Source organism: Populus trichocarpa, chromosome 5, assembly GCF_000002775.5.
Source record: "Populus trichocarpa isolate Nisqually-1 chromosome 5, P.trichocarpa_v4.1, whole genome shotgun sequence".
Lineage (NCBI taxonomy): Eukaryota > Viridiplantae > Streptophyta > Magnoliopsida > Malpighiales > Salicaceae > Populus > Populus trichocarpa.
In genome coordinates, this window is record NC_037289.2 from 8,906,795 (window position 1) to 8,925,124 (window position 18,330).

The 18,330-nt window shown below is 33.5% G+C and overlaps 1 protein-coding gene across 4 annotated transcripts; it reads left to right on the forward strand.

Annotated features, from left to right (window-relative positions):
• The first annotated feature begins 7,204 nt into the window (after positions 1-7,204).
• On the forward strand, positions 7,205-12,745 carry LOC18099254 (lipid phosphate phosphatase epsilon 1, chloroplastic). 4 transcript variants are annotated; one of them, XM_006383107.3, is made up of 4 exons: positions 7,205-7,763; positions 9,374-9,599; positions 9,912-9,985; positions 12,472-12,745. In XM_006383107.3, the coding sequence occupies exons 1-4, from the start codon at positions 7,449-7,451 to the stop codon at positions 12,694-12,696; spliced, it is 840 nt and encodes a 279-aa protein (XP_006383169.2). In that variant the 5' UTR covers positions 7,205-7,448; the 3' UTR covers positions 12,697-12,745. The 4 variants fall into 4 exon arrangements, with proteins under 4 accessions (XP_006383169.2, XP_024456987.2, XP_024456988.2 ...); XM_024601219.2 differs by having other exon boundaries at positions 12,303-12,614; XM_024601220.2 differs by having other exon boundaries at positions 12,333-12,614.
• The last annotated feature ends 5,585 nt before the right edge of the window (positions 12,746-18,330 follow it).

Consider the following 18,330-nt stretch of genomic DNA (forward strand, 5'->3'; position numbering starts at 1 on the left):
TTTTTTTTTTTTTTTTTTTTGAATGTATGAAACGGCGTCGTTTTGGAGAAAACGCGCCGTTTCATTTAAATGTGGCGCCAAAACGCGCCAAATTTCAAATCAGCCCTCAATCATCTTTTCTTTCTTCAATTGCATCCCTGCCAATTTCGGTCTCCATCCCTCTTGTTGGCCGCGTTTTTCACTTTAGTCCTTGGTCTCTGATTTATGCAATTGAGCCCTTAATTGATCAAAAAACTTCTAATTTCTTCAATTAGGCCCCTGAATCAATTAATTCCAGCCCCTCCATTTACGCGCCTCTTCCAATTTGGTCCCTGGTTTCGGATTTTCTCAATTAAGTCCCTAATTGGCCCTTAAACTTCAATATTTATGCAATTAGGCCCCTGATTTGACCTAATAAATTCCTAAAAAATATATTTTGGCCCCAGAACTTAAATTTCTTCTAATTAAAGCCCAAATTGACTTAAAAATCAATTTTTCTTGCAATCAAATCCCCTATAAATTCATTTAAAAATCAAATTAAGTCCATAAACATCCAAATTTGGGCTTTTCTCCTCAAATTTCAAATTTTCCTTCTCAACAGGGCTCTCCTCCTTCAAGAACATACTGTCAAAAATCCAATCTTTGTATTTTTAACCTTATTGATCGATTTTCCAACCATTTTCTGAGCGCTTCTGCCTTCTGTTATTTTTTCTTAACCTCCTTTGGCTATATACATATTTTTATATATATTTTGTGGGGACCCAAAAATGGGTTACAACAACCAACACTCCAACTTTTGAGAAAAAAAAGACACCATGAAGAAATAGGGACCTATATTTCTCAGGTAGGTATACATGCATATCAATCATAATACATTATTTTCAATATTTCAGCAAATTGTTAATCATTCATCATACTTTTTAGGTAGTGCGTTTTCTAACCCTGCCTCTTTTTTTTTTAGTGCGCCTTTGAGCCCTCATACCTTCTTTTTTGAGTGCGCCTTTGAGCCATAATTTCTCAGGTAGTGCGTTTTCTAACCCTACCTCATTTCGAGTGCGCCTTTGAGCCCTCACTTTTTAGGTAGTGCGTTTTCTAACCCTACCTCCTTCCGGTGCGCCTTTGAGCCACCATCTCTTAGGTAGTGCGTTTTCTAACCCTACCTCCTTTCGAGTGCGCCTTTGAGCCACCATCTCTTAGGTAGTGCATTTTCTAACCTTACCTCCTTCCGACTGCGCATTTGAGCCACCATCTCAGGTAGTGCATTTTCTAACCCTACCTCCTTTCGAGTGCGCCTTTGAGCCCTCACTCTTTCCTTTTTCCTTGGGTAGGTCACCCATTACAATGAGACCAACTTTTTCGGGGTAAGTCACCCATTACAACACGACCAATTCTCCATGTTTTTTTTATCTAGGTAGGTCACCCATTACAATGAGACCATTCCTCCACCTGGGTAGGTCACCCATTACAACACGACCACTCTTCTTTTTTTTTCTTCCATTTTTGGGTAGGTCACCCATTACAACTCGAACATTCTCCATGTTTTTTTTATCTGGGTAGGTCACCCATTACAATGAGACCATTCCTCCACCTGGGTAGGTCACCCATTACAACACGACCACTTCTTCATTTTTTTTTCCATTTTTGGGTAAGTCACCCATTACAACTCGACCATTCTTCATGTTTTTTTTATCTGGTTAGGTCACCCATTACAATGAGGTCATTCTTCCATTTAGGTAGGTCACCCATTACAACACGACCACTCTTTCCTTTTCCCATTTCTTGGGTAGGTCACCCATTAAAACTCGACCATTCTCCATGTTTTTTTATCTGGGTAGGTCACCCATTACAATGAGACCATTCCTCCACCTGGATAGGTCACCCATTACAACACGGCCACTCTTTCTTTTTTCCATTTTTGGGTAGGTCACCCATTACAAATCGACCATTCTCCATGTTTTTTTATCTGGGTAGGTCACCCATTACAATGAGACCATTCCTCCACCTGGGTAGGTCACCCATTACAACACGACCACTCTTTCTTTTTTCTATTTTTGGGTAGGTCACCCATTACAATAAGACCATTCCTCCACCTGGGTAGGTCACCTATTACAACACGACCATTCTCCATGTTTTTTTTATCTAGGTAGGTCACCCATTACAATGAGGTCATTCCTCCACTTGGGTAGGTCACCCATTACAACACGACCACTCTTCCTTTTTCCCAATTCTAGGTAGGTCACCCATTACAATTTGACCAATTCTCCATGTTTTTATCTAGGTTGGTCACCCATTACAATGAGACCATTCCTTCACCTGGGTAGGTCACCCATTTCAATGAGACCTCTTCCTTTTTCTACTTGGGCAGGTCGCCCATGAAAATAGACCAGGGTAAGTGTGAGTGTGTGGGTTGGTCGCCCCTGAAAATAGACCACTTTGAGTACTTGGGCAGGTCGCCCGTGAAAATAGACCAGTGTGAGTGTGTGGGCTAGTCGTCCCTGAAAATAGACCAGTGTGAGTGTGTGTAGGCAGGTTGCCCAAGATAAATCAGATCATTTTATTTCCTTTTGTTTTCTTTAGAAAGATTACTACGCAAAACATTAATGAGGTTTTTGCTCCGTAAGTATTGTAAAGAGGGGGGCAACTGTCATAACTCATTTTTGGGTTCTTCTAAATTACATATTTTCTTTTCTTAAAAAAAAAACACTGAAACAGTGCCATTTTGAACGGCACTGTTCTCCTTCTCCCATACAAATGCAGAGACAGAGGAGAAGAACATTTTTTGAAATGTTTTTCCCGCTCACCCTCTCCTTCACTACCTCCCCACTTGCCTAACTACTTACACAACCCATACCCTCATTAATGGAGAAACAGGAGACCCATGCCCCCCACCATGACGAAAAGCAGAAGACCCATGCCCCGACCACCATGCCCTGTGCTTGTACAGGGTATGGTGAACCTCTCCTCGACTACCTATAAATACAGGGCAGTGACAGAGAGGGAAGAGGGGGGGTGGAGAAAAAGGAAAAAAAGGAAACCAGGGGGGCAAAATTTTGGAGAAGGAGGGAAGAACAAAAAACAGATTGAGGGAGTTTGTTTGAGAGGAGAGGAGCTCGGGCAAAACAGAAGAAAAAGGAAGAGAAGGGAGAAAGGAGAGTGAAAGAGCACGACAGAAGAGGGAGGAGAAGAGCCACCGTTGCACCTCCACCAGCGCCTCCATCGTTCCTCCCAACCACCATCGACAGAACCGCCATCGCAGAAAAGAACCATCATCACTCCGCCAACAACAGCAGCCACCATTAGAAATAGAAGAAGAAGCGAGAGCAACAGGAGAACAGAAACAGGGAGCGAGGAAAACACAGAGAAAAAAACCATCGACCACCCTCAGCTCTCCCCAGTTTGCCACCGCCACCAGTGCCACCCCAGAGCCACCGCCAGCTGCCACCGTCCTCCCCGTCATTGGTGACAGCCTCTGCCCCGTGAGAAACAGAAGAAAAAGCACAAACAGAGAGAGACGGAGGAAAAGCAGAAACAGAGGAGAAAGAAGGAGAAACCGCTGCCTGGAACCACCATCTGCAGCCACATTCGGCCACCACCGTCACCACCAGCACCGTGAGCAACAACAGTTGCTACCGCAGAAACAGAAGAATGACTAGAGAGAGGGAGAAGGAATAAAACAGGGAACGAGAGGAAGAACAGAGCAGAAACAAAAAAAACATAGAAAAGAAGAAGAAGGACCGACCACCGTCCAAGCCATTCTCCGATCAGCAACCGCCAGTAGCACCGCAAGTCCGCCCCTCTTCCTTCTTCTTCTTCCTCCTCCACTTCGTCTTCTTCGGTTCCCTCCTCCACTGTTCACGCTGCATGTGAACAGTGGAGAGTGCTCCACTGTTCACTGTCCGGCCCAGCCCAAAATGAGTGGGCCGGGTCCGGCCCAGTCCAAAAAAAAATAAAAAATATATATATATTTTAAGAAAAATTTGTGATTTCTCCGCGTATTTTTTTACTAAATTTTGCTTAATATTGATTTGTATTTTTATATCATAAAAATACAAATGCGGTATTAAAATATCCAATTTTCGTCAAAACTTTAAAAAAATATTTTTGTTTTCATGCATACGGCCAAGTCTCTCAAAACAAATTACACCATATTTTCATACAACAAAGAAAACTTCAAATATATATATATATATATATATATATATATATGTTTTAGCAAGCATTTTGCCTTTAATAACCAGTTTATTAAAGTCACGAGAACTTAGCCAAAATTCCAAAAATTCCAAAAAAAAATTATTTTGTTTTCTTTGAATATCAGGGATTACGAATTTATACGTAAAGCGTACTCCCGATATGGAAAATGTAGTTTTTTTTATTGACTTTAGGACGGTTAGGTTTTACCCGATAAGATAAGGATCTTCTTATCAAGGAGAACTTTTCTTAAACCGTAGACAGACCAAAAATTAGAAAACACGACAAGACCTTAGTTTTTATTAGACAATAAAACAATGCAACTTACCTTAGGTAGGGCGTATTTGGGGTGTTTATACCTTCCCTTTACACAACTAGTCTCCGTACCCGATCTCTGAGACCAGTTAAGGTTTCTAGTGACCATAATACTAGGTGGCGACTCTCATTCCATTTTTTTCCACTAATAAAAGACAAGAATTCCTTGTCTCCTCATATTTTCCAGATACACACACATAATTGAGTGTGGAGGACGATCGCCGCGACGCCGCACACGTGCGACATTTCCTAGGAGAAGAGAGAGAAAAGAGGGAGGAGAAGAAAAAAGCCCATTGAAGCCACATCGGTAGTTCGTCGCCACCATGCACCCATTCACAAAAAATATCTTGGTGAGCCACTTTGAACACTGTAACAGAAGGTAGTATTTGGCTGCCAGAGGAGCTCACACACGCCTTTAGGAGAGCACGAGCTCTTTCCATTCACTACCGTGTGCGTTGCTTGCACCATCATTTTTGTTTTTTTTTTTTTTTTTTGCATTTATTGAAAGATCAAATTGACCTTACCCAATTTGATAATAACTAAAAATCCAAGAAAAAAAGAAAAAAAAAAAAAGAACCCCCCGGACAACAACTATAAGATTTTTGCATTGAAGGGTAATGTATATATTTTAATGTGTTTTTGAAATGAAAAATTCAAAAAAGCCCCTACACAAAAGTTATTTGAATTTTGCTTTTGATGGTACTTGAATCATTACACTATGCAAAAAAAAAAAAAAAAGTAAAAATATCAATCTACCCTTAAACTCAATGTTCAACAAAATAAAAATACAGATCTCTAAATTTGCTTTATAATTAAAACCTTAAAATTTATTTTGTATCTTTGTACTTTAAAAAAAAAACTAGACACGCAAGTATAGCCTACCAAGCCCAAGTGTGGCTAGGCCCAAGCGCACAGTTTGGCCTACTACCCCAATCATGACTATCTTTTTGTTTTTAAAGGCCAAGTGCATATGGGCTTGGCTTTGCTGACACTTCTTTTTATTTTAATATCCTAAAATAAAATTCTTTTATAAAAAGTTACATTGGTATTTTAAAAAGCATATGATGATATCATTATTTTTAAGTAAGATTAGAGATTTTTAATAGTTATATTAGTAATAATTTTATGAATAATTATATATGAATATGATATGAAAAACAAAAAATAAATGAAAATTGCACATGTATATTTAATGACAATACAATATATTTTGTTATAGTTAATTGTTTATATTTTCATGAATTAATTATTTCTTTTATTTTTTATTTTGTATAAAAATTATGAAGATGTATTTTTGTTTTTTATTTAAAACTTTCCTTTTAGATTATAGATTATGATAAGTTTTTATCTAAAAACAATATTCCTAATAAAAAAAGATTTTTGTCGAAATAAAAAAAAATAAGTGAATAAGGAAAATGGGATTTTGTCTTAAAAATATACTTTTCCTTCTAAATCTAAATTATTGAGATTATTGTAAATATTTATTTTTACTTTTTATTGAAAAACCAAAGTTGTTAATAAAAAAAATGTTTTGTAAAAGAGATGTATAAACAGAAAAAAAAAAGATTTTAATTAAAAAAAATACATTTTCCTTGAATTCTTTTAAATAAAAAATTATTTTAAGAAAATCCGTGGCATCTCGGGTCAGAAACTAATTTAGAATTTAGGACCGAGGAAGAATAGTTATTAAACCCGGCCCGGGGGTTGACCCGGCCAAGGGGCCAGGTCCCGGGTTTCATAGGTCAACCCGGGTCAACCCGGATTAACCCGGAAAAATTAAAAAAAAATTAAAGTTTTAATATTTCATATGAAAAAATCCATGTAAATATAGATTATACATATTATGAAGTTTAAAAGAATATTTTAAAAAGTTTTTTATCCCACATTGAAAAAACATAATTTTTTTCATGGAAACATAGAGTATATATATGAAAGGGTTTCAAATCCCACATTGAAAAGATAATATATTATCCTTTTAAGTTGAAGTATTTAAACCAAAAGGTTTTTTATCCCACATTGAAAAAACATGATTTTTTTCTTGGGAACATAGAGTATATATACTAATGGGTTTCAAATCCCACATTGAAAAAACATGGTTTTTTTCATGGGAACATAGTTTATATATATGAAAGGGCCTCAAATCCCACATTGAAAAGATACTATATTATCCTTTTAAGTTGAAGTATTTAAACCAAAAGGTTTTTTATCCCACATTGAAAAAATATGGTTTTTTTCATGGGAACGTAGTGTATATATATGAAAGGGCTTCAAATCCCACAATGAAAAGATACTATGTTATCCTTTTAAGTTGAAGTATTTAAACCAAAAGTTTTTTATCCCACATTGAAAAAACATGGTTTTTTTTCATGGGAACATAGAGTATATATACTAATGGGTTTCAAATCCCACATTTGAAAAAAAAAAAAAAACTGGGTCTTGTCCGGGTTCGCCCGGGTCACCCGGGTTCCGGGTCGACCGGCCGGGTCGCCCGGGTTTGACCGAGCTATTGCCACAGCCGGTTTTTTATTAAACCCGGACCGGTCCAGCCACCGGGTCGACCGGGTCCCGGGTCGACCCGCCGGGCCTGACCGGGTTTAATAACAGTGCGAGGAAGTATTAACTATCATGAAACTGGGTGTAGGAAAATTGCTGGGATGATACTCTCATAATTTAAATATAAAAAGGAAAAAAAAATGGGACCCTATGCAATGACAGAGTCCAGAGATGACACAATCAAATTAGCACAAGGTTCCTCCATGTGAGCAGGTAGTAGAAGTCGTCATCGTCAATAAAAAAACAAATGGAAGTCCAGGCTCTACCATGGCTTACCAATCCTTTCAAGGTACCCCATTTATACCTTCCACCATCATAGATAATTATTTCCCACTTGTAATAAAATCTCCAAGAAATGCTCCTCTCCATTATACTTCCTACCAAACTTTGGCTGCCATTGCTTCTCACAAAAAATGACGCCAACAACTACTACTCTCCCCAAACCCACTTCCAAATCCTTGCTTCGTGGCCCTTCTATGCTTAATCAAGCAAAACCCATTTCGTTCCTCCGGTTTCCAGCTTCGAAATCTGATTTTTTTGGATTAAAGAATAAAGCTCTGTCAAAGACCATGACTGAATTGGTCAGAATATCTGTTTTTAGAGCTAGTTATGGTGGTAACAGTGAAGAAAGTACAGGATCTTTTCAGCAAGGAGATGTTATTCATGGGCCTAATAAGTTTCAAAGTGTGCTCTTGGCTGGTGGACTGGAAGCCACTCTCAATTGCCTGGTTTGTGTTTTTCTCTGTTCGTTTGTTACCTCTTTCAAGAGATTTTAATCTTCGTAATCTGAGTTGTTTTTTTTTTTCCTTCATGATTTTATGAGTCTTTTTAATAATCACTATGATTTAATGTGTTCTGAAAGTCTTCAAATTTAGTAACGCGGGACCAAAGAGATTTGAAGCTACATAAAAGAGAAAAAAGAAACTAAGAAGAAGTAGTTAACTTTAAGCATGCAATGTTAGACCTTAAATGTAAATGATTAATCAAATAAAATTATATTGTTACACCATTTTAGATAAGCTCTATTGTTCACTAGATTGTTTGGTGGGAATATGCTAAAAGTTATTGTTGCTGACGTGACAAAGAATGCTGATGTGGTGGTAACATAGTGTTGTTGAGGATGTGCTAGTTGACGTGTCAATGCTGATATGGCATTATGATGACATGGTAGTGTGATGAAGTGGCGCTGAGGCTGTGTAAGAGTATTTGTTTTTCAGATCTGGAACGTAAAACAGAAAGATGAATTATTTGTTTGTACTGCTACATTCTTTATCATTATTGGTGAAAGTTTCCCACAAGATCTACGGTTTATGAATGGTTTTTGAATTTCAGGATTTGAATAAGCCTATGGATTGTTTAATTATGAGAATAATAAAAAAAAAAATTCAAACTCTAATACCAAAGTTGATACAGAATTAAAGAGATTTCAAAGAAAAAAAAAAGACAGAAAAGAAGAAGCTAAGAAGTAAGAAGAACAAGTCGAATAAAAAAAATAGAAGTGAAGAAGAGAAGAGTGGGGGTTAGAAAAGTCTGCAACATTGTAATTTTTATTCAATTCATCAATAACAAGCTAATTTTTAGAAAAATAAGATACAATTACTAAAATCCTTACTAGAATAAATAATTAAGCTTATAATCCATTAAATAAAATACCCAACAATAATTAATTCAAGCATAATAAGTAATATCTAATTAATAAATTTCAACTAAAAATTCAAATAAATTAAAGCAAAATATAAGTTAAAACTCAATCTCTCAATGATTTAGATTACCCTCTATTTTCTATGATCATATAAATATATAAATAGTATCTCGGATCCGGTTTCCACTCCATAGCTTTTTACTGCATTTCATATGTCCCTATTCCAATCAAAGACCAATATACTTGTTTTTTAATTTCACTTACTATCTATATTTCTTTTTACATTGGTGAAAACTTCTGAAAGTGAACACAAGTTGCATTCCTTTTTCTTTCCTTTTATTTTTTCTGTTTGAAAGTGAGACTTGCGCCCAAAACAACTGACATTGTGGAGTGAATTGATGCTGCAATTGAGAGATAAAACTAATTCCCTAGTGAAGCACTTGCATTGAGAATGCCTTTGGCAATTATGACATTAAACTCTTCTTTGCAGGATAGCATTTAGCACTAGGAATCCTCTATAGCTGCTTTATAGCAGATTTATGTTGGCTTCATATCTTTGATATATTTGAGCACCCTTGCCCTTCAATTTGTTTTGGTGCTTCCACATTCTGCAATTTACTTCTTTCAGAATTTCAATTTCGGCATTTAGATGAAATAAACGCGCATGGTTTAGGCGTACTATTGTTGTTGGAACAGAGCAAATGGCTTGTAGTTACTTTTTTTGGTGCTGTCATTCTTGGGAGGCATGATGCAAAAGCCATGTGGGCTGCTTTGGGGTTAGTTGTGAATTCAATCCTCTCTGTAATCCTTAAGAGAACATTCAACCAAGAGAGACCCGATTCCACATTGAGGTCTGACCCTGGGATGCCATCTTCACATGGACAGTCCATCTTCTTCACTTTGGTGTTCGCTATTCTGTCAGGTAACGTCCCTCTTTATTTGACTTGTTAGCTATTTATCAGTCTATTTTATGTCAGCATTTGCAAAATCTAAGTAAAGAAGGTTCATGATAGCTCCATCAACTGATGAGGGATGCAGTATCATGCTTAGGTTTTTGCAAATGAACCATGAAAGTTTCTATAATCTGCATATTTTCTCTTCCTACCATGAAAATGGCTGCTTGCTGTTACAAATGTTCTTTGCATGTGTACAAGTTTTGGTCTTTTAATAAATGCTTGTGTGAGCTTCTTCTTGGTAAATTCCTACAGAGTGCTTGTTCTGTGTGCTGTTGCAGTTGGGGAATGGCTAGGAGTAAATGAATTCACATTGATCCTCAGTGCATTTATGCTAGCATTTGGCACATATCTTGTAAGTATCATTTTGCCCCTTGTATTATAGTCAAATGCAGCATGCTATTAACACTTGAGCTCACTTTCGAGTTTATAAAAACAGTCAACAATGTAGAAATCTAGGGGCTTGCAAATTATGGATATTATGAAGAATGTGTGAAGCTTATAGAATATGTTCATTCTATGGTGTGTTTTTTATCCTCAAACATTTTTTTTTGCTATTTCGGGAAAATTTTGAATTTTTTTTTACTTAAAATAAAAAAAAATTGTTTTCTTATCATTTTGATATGCTGATGTCAAAAATAATTTTTTTAAAATAAAAAAACTTGCATTTTAATATATTTATAAACAAAAAGTACTTTAAACCGTTACTGTTATCATAATTTCTTATCCTTGCACTTGATGTGTGCATCAATTTATTTGTTATAATTCACTTTTACAAGTCTCTTAAACGGTGAAATACTACAATTTGTTATTTAAAGTTTTAAATTTTTACATATTTGATCCTATTATTTAAGGATTTTATATTAAGGTTCTAAACTTTATTTTATTTGTGTTTTGGTCCTTCTATGTTGAGAGAGAAGATGAAATATCATCTAAAATAAAAACAAAGAGAGAGAAAATATTCAACTATTATGGTTTTGTCAATGAAAAAAAGTTGATGATAATGTTAATGAGTTTGTCTTAGAGAGTCTAGTTTAATTGAGGTAGTTTAAAACTTGTAGTTTACTAGAAAAAGTTGATCTATGCTTGGGAAGCTTTTTTGAATTGGTCTAATTTTTTGTTTTCAAATTGATTTTATGGTGTTTTGGAGTTAAAAATAAGTTTATTTAGATTTTTATGATGTTTTTTAGATATTGTCAAATAAAAACAAATTGAAAAATAGTTTTTATAGATCCAAGAATCTAAAACCTAACTTTTCCTAGGGTGGTGGCTAAACTTGAACTAGGTAACAAGAAGTCTTTTGTTTAATTTAAAAATAAAAATATTAGATTGATGACATGTTGTTCTCGCATTTAAAATACAAAAGGACCTAAAGCTCGGCCCAATACTCCTAGGCCCATCACTTGCTTCTTTTTATATTACCTTTTAATTTTTTTTTCTTTTTTCTTTTTAATAAAATTCACTATTAATAAAACAATTAAAATTATATTTAAAATATTATTCAATTATTCATAGTTTTAAAACAAGATTATATTTTTTTATAATGATATTAATAATTACTTTATGAATTATTATATATAAATCTAGAATGAAAAATTTCTATGAAAATATGTTCGTGAATATTAATTAAGAATAAAATTTGAAATTTTTATTTTAAATTTGTTACATGATTTTTTCCAATTAAATATTCTTTTAATTTTTTCTTTTTTACTGTGTAAAAATTATTGAATTATGTTTTTTCTGTTTTTTAATCAAACCTTGTGTTTTAGATAATTATAATTTTCCGTTTAAAAAAAAAACAACGATTCTCTTTCATTATATCAAAAAAGAAATAAATAAACAAGAAAATAGAGTTTTGATTAAAGAGATATATTTTTCCTCTCTAATTCAAATGATTGAGATTTTTATGAATATTTATTTTAATGACTTTAATTTTTATATTAAAAAACATGTTGCTAATATAAAATATATATATTATTTTGTAAAAACAAAAAACAATGTTTTAATGAAAATCCATCTACTAAAAAATATTTTTTTTCAAAATTTAGTTAACTTTTCTCCTTAGCTTAATAAAAATTAATTCTAAAAACCTTGCTCGGCCGAGTGACTTGAGACCTAGGCGACTAGGGATTTTAACCGGGTTTTACAAAGCAAATTACCAGAATTGCAATCAGTCTAGTTAAATGTAAATGTAGGTGATCTGCCGGGTTGACCCAGTTATCAGTTATACCGGTGACACCCTACTATTGTTTTTCACAAGTAAGCGACACTAATTTGATTTAGAGAGAAAAATCCGACTTCCCAAAAAAGCCGCCGCCACCACGCAAAATACCACATCCCCTCTTCCCTTCCGTTCCCAATCTGCTGCTGCTTTTTTCTTTTCTTCCCTCGTAATTGTGGTCCTATGCCCTCGCCATTTGCCTCCTCACGAAACTCAGATAATGTATTGAATATTGCTCTTTTGTAATCGGTTATGAAGCACTGATTCTATGAGATTTTCATTGCTAAAGTAGCTATGGTGTTGTTTTTTGAAGTTAAGAGTTTTCAATTGCTTTATGAATGAGAACATGGATCATGGTTAATGGATGTAAAATCTGCATCTTAAAATAAAGTTAAATCTTTTTTGTTTGAGTGTTAAAGTCCTTAGAATTAATGAAAGTTTTGCTTCACAGATTCACTATTTCTTAAACATTATCTTTCAGCTCCCCTGGGTGACCTGTTCCGGGTTATCTAGGTCAACTCAACTCTTTTAATTCATGACCCCATTATTTTACCAGACAAATTTCTATCGGATTTAATAACTATGATTCGCATGTTTGTATCTCACCAACCGTTTTGAAGACATGGTTACGTGTCTCACAAGGACTTCATACAATCAACCAAGCTGTGGTCGGTGCTGCTGTTGGGTCCATTTTCTCCATTTTGTGGTTCTGGTCTTGGGATGCATTTGTGCAGAAAGCATTTATTTCCTCTCTCTGGGTTCGTATGGTTGTTGTTATGGGAGCTGCTGTATTCTGCCTAGCTTTTCTTGTGTATGTTATTGGTTATTGGTTCAACGATGACTGATGAATTTTTTAAAAAAATATTTGAATATGATTACACGATTTGCAAGCAATTCTTTCAGAGCAAAGTAGAATATCGTGACCTGAAATAGATTCTTTAGTGAAGGAACTTTCATCCACCAAATTTGAAAGCAAAAGGGTTGCAAAAAAAAATGTTTTTGGTTTTTTTTTCTGGCTATTTAATTAATTTTTTTAATTTAATTCTTTAAAATTTGATTGATTTAAGATTAGAGGGTTAATGATTTGACTTGGTTGAAAAAATTAACCCAGTATTGAAAAAAAATTAGGAGCCATGTAGTTCATTTATTAACGAAAGAAATAGATAACTTGTTCTTGATAATTAGATTATTAAGCTCCTTATAATCAACATAAAATCTCCAAAGTATTTCCTTTTTTCTTCACCAACAAAACTAGGGAAGTAAAGGGCCTATAGTTGGGTTGAATAATACCATTATGTAGCGTTTGTTTCATCATTTTTTTCAATTTCCTTCATATACATGATGAACTCCTATAAAACCTTATGTGGATTAGTTTAGCCCTTAGAGTGAGAGGAATTCTATGTCTATTTGTTTTGTAGGTGGAGTGCCTTGATCTTTGAAACATTGTTTGATTTTCATCTAGTAAAGCCTTCACATGTGTAATTTATATATTTTGATTTGAATCCTTCATGAGTTTCTAAAGAGAAGAATTAATCAAGGAAGCCATAATATATCTCCTTTAGACTCTTATGCACCTTCATGGTTGAAACCATTTGCAAACTAGCTTCTTCTATAATTCTTTTTAATTCAATCATACTCTCATCTTTTTTAAAAATAGTTTCATCTTAATAAAATCAAACAAGATTGGTGAATATATAATTGCATATCCCAAGCTTTAACAACCTCAAATTAGCTTGGAACTCGTACCATTGCATGAACCATTTGAATTTTTAGTCTATAAGTATCACATGTCATGACATTGTGATTAGCTATTATTATTGCTAAAAAAATAATCTTCATAAAAAACAACCTTGGTTTCTTTAATCACATTCTCCTCACACAATTTTATTAGACCGTTATCAATTAAGATAATAAAATATTTCCCTAGACAACTTCCTCTAATTCCAATGGTATTTTATGCATAATTGTCTGTTAGAGCTTTAAATGACATCTCATGTTCATAAATTTTATCTTATTCTAGAATAACATCATGTCCATCACCTTCTTCGATATCTAAATATCTTCTTTGCTGTTCTTTTTTTCTTTCTACCATATGAATTCCTTTATGCTACATTTATGTCCAAGTCAAATTTTTCTCCACACTTAAAACATTGTGCAATTGTTCTTCTTTGTTAACCAAGAGTTTCTGAAAATAGTTTTGGACTTTATTGCACATCACTTCTAAGTTGATTGAGAGGTTTATAAAGTGAATTACCTGTTGGTCTTAAATGAGGGATTGATCCCAAGAGCAATTCTTTTTCTTCTATCCATTAAAAAAATGGATTTCTCTTGTCATTTTACTTGATCAAAAGCTTGCATTAAAATGGTAGGCTTAAGGATTTTCAACGATTATGGTAAATAAGGATTAAAAGTATTCATTAATGATTTGAACTCCTCAAATCTTTCAACATATTTCTCCACTCCCTTCTCTTGTTCTAGTTTATTGAACTCCTCTGCCACATCCAAACCTCATACACCAAGTGCCTTAAAGAACTCTCTCCAATTGATTAGGTCATTATCCCCTAACAAGAACCCCTCAAACCAAAACTCAGCTTTTTTTAAGGTGAAAAGAAGCAATCTTCACCTATTGATGCACAAGTGTAAAGTGCATCTTGATGAATTTTCTACATTTCATTCACCCCTTTGAATTTTGACCACAAGAAATGGGTGGTTCTACTCTTGTTAAGGCCACATTGTAGACTCCTCTCTCTTGATCGATGCCCATATATCTCCCCATGATTGTGGCTTCTTTGTGGAAGGACTGATTCCATTAGAATTGGAATTATCCCTTTCGTCTTCTTTACTAGTCACGATAGTATTCAGGATGTTCTTCCAATGCCCTTAACTTGTTATTTTCCGTCATTGTTTATTATTGAATAATGAAAGGATGTACTGGTTGGTCAAGAACGAGGATTTGATATCAACTGTTAAGGAATGTCCTTAACAAGTGATCAATAATGAAGTTTCAGAAGAATTTAGAACGAAAGAAAAGAGAGAAACTGTATGCAATACGTTATTTCTTGTATTCCACGTTTATCACAACTCTTTATTTATACACTTTCATTTCAACTAACTACCTATCTAACCAACAAAACTAACTGATAACTACTTTCCTAACTAACAATCACGTGTGGAAATCATAGTCTTTTGAGACTGCTTCTGCTGCTAGCTCTTCTGCTGCATGATGCATCAGCTGCTGGTGCTGACTTCCTGATTCTATAATATCATTGCTGTAAAAACTCAGCTATGGGTAAAGGGATCCATGCGTTAAACGAAGCATTTTATGAAACATCTAACGCGCATGCGTTAAATGACCTGCAATGTCTGGGTCCTTTAATTCTGAGTAGATTTCTAGCATATCTATATGATATTCAATCGGAGTTTTTGGGGGTGAGGCTTTAATTGGTTTCGGAGACGGGACCGTGAGGTCTCTTTCATCTGTGCAAGCCAGAGACTGTACATAATCTTCAAACATGTGGCCTGGCTGAGAGTAGCATGTCTCCGTCTAGGGAAGGGAAGTAGCCGTGCCAGTGCCAGTGACAGGCTCTTGACCAGCCTTGAAAGAACATGAAACCAATACCAATCTCTTTCCTTCTCTAGTAGCTTTATCCTCCTCCTTGTTGGACATTCAATGATGTTTAGTAATTGACGCTGCTCGAAATTACAAGTGAAAAGATTGCGAACGTTAGGGCAGGAGCATTACATTGATCATCCAAAATGACATTTGACCAGGAGAGAAGAATCCATGCTTTTTCGGAACAAAATCCCCCATGCTCCATCTCAATATTTGGAATTGAAGTCATAGATCGAGATCATATTGGGTGGCGGCTCAGTTTAAGGTAGAAAGGCCTTTCTTACCAATTTATCTCTTTCCCTATGGAGAGTAAATGTAAGAATTATGATTCATTGATGATAATGTTGCTGGATTGGATTCAAATCAGGAGTTGAGAGCATCTAAAGAGATTTATACGATCAGTGCTCTTGGGAAGGCCTCAACGTTGTTCATGCCAAAAAAAAAAAAATAGCACGGCCGCAAATGTTGAAAACATGCCGGTGTAAGCCATATCACAGTATAAACCGGAGTGATAGCGTCGAATCAATTTAATATATTATTATTTTAATTATTTAAAAAAAAATATCAGTTTTAATAATTCTTTTTATAAGGAAATCTGTTTTTACTTTTTTTAAATTCACAAAATTAATTTTTATTTTCTTTGTTATTAATCCTTTGTTCATAATTCAGTGTGCACACACTTAAAAAAACGTATTTGTTTATGGCCAATGTTTAATTTCTTTTTGGTCCCTATAGTTTGTAAAGTTTTCAATATGGTCATTAAACTTTATTTCATTTTAATTTTATCTTTTAAAGTTATGTTTTCATGGTTTCATGTGCTTAAATATGTTTTGATCAGTGTTCTCTCGACCTAATGTATTTTAAATTTTTCAAAGTTAAATTAATGATGAATTTTACAAAATAAAGTTTTAATTTCTTAAGAAACAAATTAAAAGATAAAGAAATAGAGGAAAACCTTGTCCACAAAAGGTAGATAAAAGTTTCATTTCATGTCTCAATTTTTTAAATTTTTTTCTTTCATCTCTATTCTTTTAAAGTTGTTATGTTTTGATCCAAAATTTTAATTTTATCATGTTTCAATCTTTAAAAGTTGAGAAATAAGAGAAAAGATCATCAAAAAGGGAGAAAGTCCGTGACTGGATTTTTACCACCAATAACTTTAATTTTGGTATCTATAGATTTAATTTTAATAAATAAATAAAAAACATAATGGAGGTGATTTATATCTTTAATGATTAAAAACAAAAAGATATAAGCCAAGAAAGGTATTTTTTTCATTTTGATTTTGAATTTGAGGTATATTGAAGGGTGTTTAGGGATTTTTGAACTCTCTATTATGATTTTTAAGTGAAAACAAATAAAATATTAAGTTTTTAGAATCCAAATATATTGAATTTTGATTTTTCAATTACCTCTAGTAAATAACATAGCAATGATACGTCGTCCACCTGCTTGAAATAAACAGGCCAACGAATGTCGTATGCCTACTCTCTTTTTTTTTTTTCTTTTTTTTAAAAGGCGCTTAAGCCTTGTCTTCTATGCCTAGGCAGGCATGCGCGCAGGCCTGTATTCCAAGACCGCGTGCTCTACCTTTCACCTTTTCTTGATTTTTTATTTGTTTTTATAATAAAATGTTTTGTTAATTGGTATTATTATGAAGAGGTTTAAAAAATATCCAATTATGCTTTATTTTTTAAAAATAAGGTTGCATCTTTTATGGTATAATTTTTAAAATTATTTATATTAACCTAATAAAAAAATGTAAAAATAAATTTTTTTAATATTTTTTATGTTAAATTTTATATTATTTTCTTAAATTAATTATTTTTTATTCTCTTATACTTTAGCATCGTGGCATTATTTTTTTTAATAAAATTTTCTTTTCATATGAAAAGTTTTTATTTAAAAAATTATTTTTCTAATAAAAAAAAGTTATGTTTTCGCTAGAAAAAAAAATAAAGGAGGGTTTTGGATTAGAAAATATATTTTTTTGTTATTATTTAAATCATTTAATTTCTTGCTAATGTTAATTTTAATTGTATTAGGTTTTTTTTATAAAAAAAACATGCTACTTAAAAAAAATGTCATCATGACAAAAAATTACATTGATAAGAAAATAAAATTTTGATTAAAAAAATATGTTTTTCTTATTAATTTAAATAATTTAAATTATTAAAAATATTCATTTTAATTACAATAAAACTTGATAAAAATAATTTTCTTAGATCGCGGCATAAGAGCGCAGCGAAGCATACTGCTAGCCTGATCTATATTACAAGGGTGTCGGTTTTTGCTCTCTGACCCGTTTAATATTGTGGTAAAAGAATTTTAAAAAAATGTTTTTCGCTTAGAAATATTTAGAAATATTTTTTTTATTTTTAAAATTTTATTTTTGATATTAGCATATCAAAACAGTCTAAAAACACTTAAAAAATTAAAACAAAGAAAAAAAATAAAAATATTTGAATTTTCTTCAAAAAAAAAAAAAAAAAAAAACTCTTAGAAAATATGCCACCAAGTGCTTAAGAAATAAGAACTCATGTGTCCTTCTAGATGCTTTTTATACTGTTGGTAAATCCTAAAATCGTCAGACATCCCATGCTACAATGTCTTCAGATAGGTAAGACGTAAGATCTCTCAAATCTCTTCAGATCCAAATTAATCTGTCGGTTCCCAACTGACAAAATTACACCACAAAAATAGAACGATGTCATTTGATAAACAATATAGTGATTGCCCTTCAATTGTCATCTGGTGCGCTCTCTCTTTATTTTATGCTGCAACTTTCTCTCGCCTGAGATTTGGTCCGATGGGTCTGTCTCATCATGACGATCCATATTCTTGAACTTAGATCATTGACAGAGTT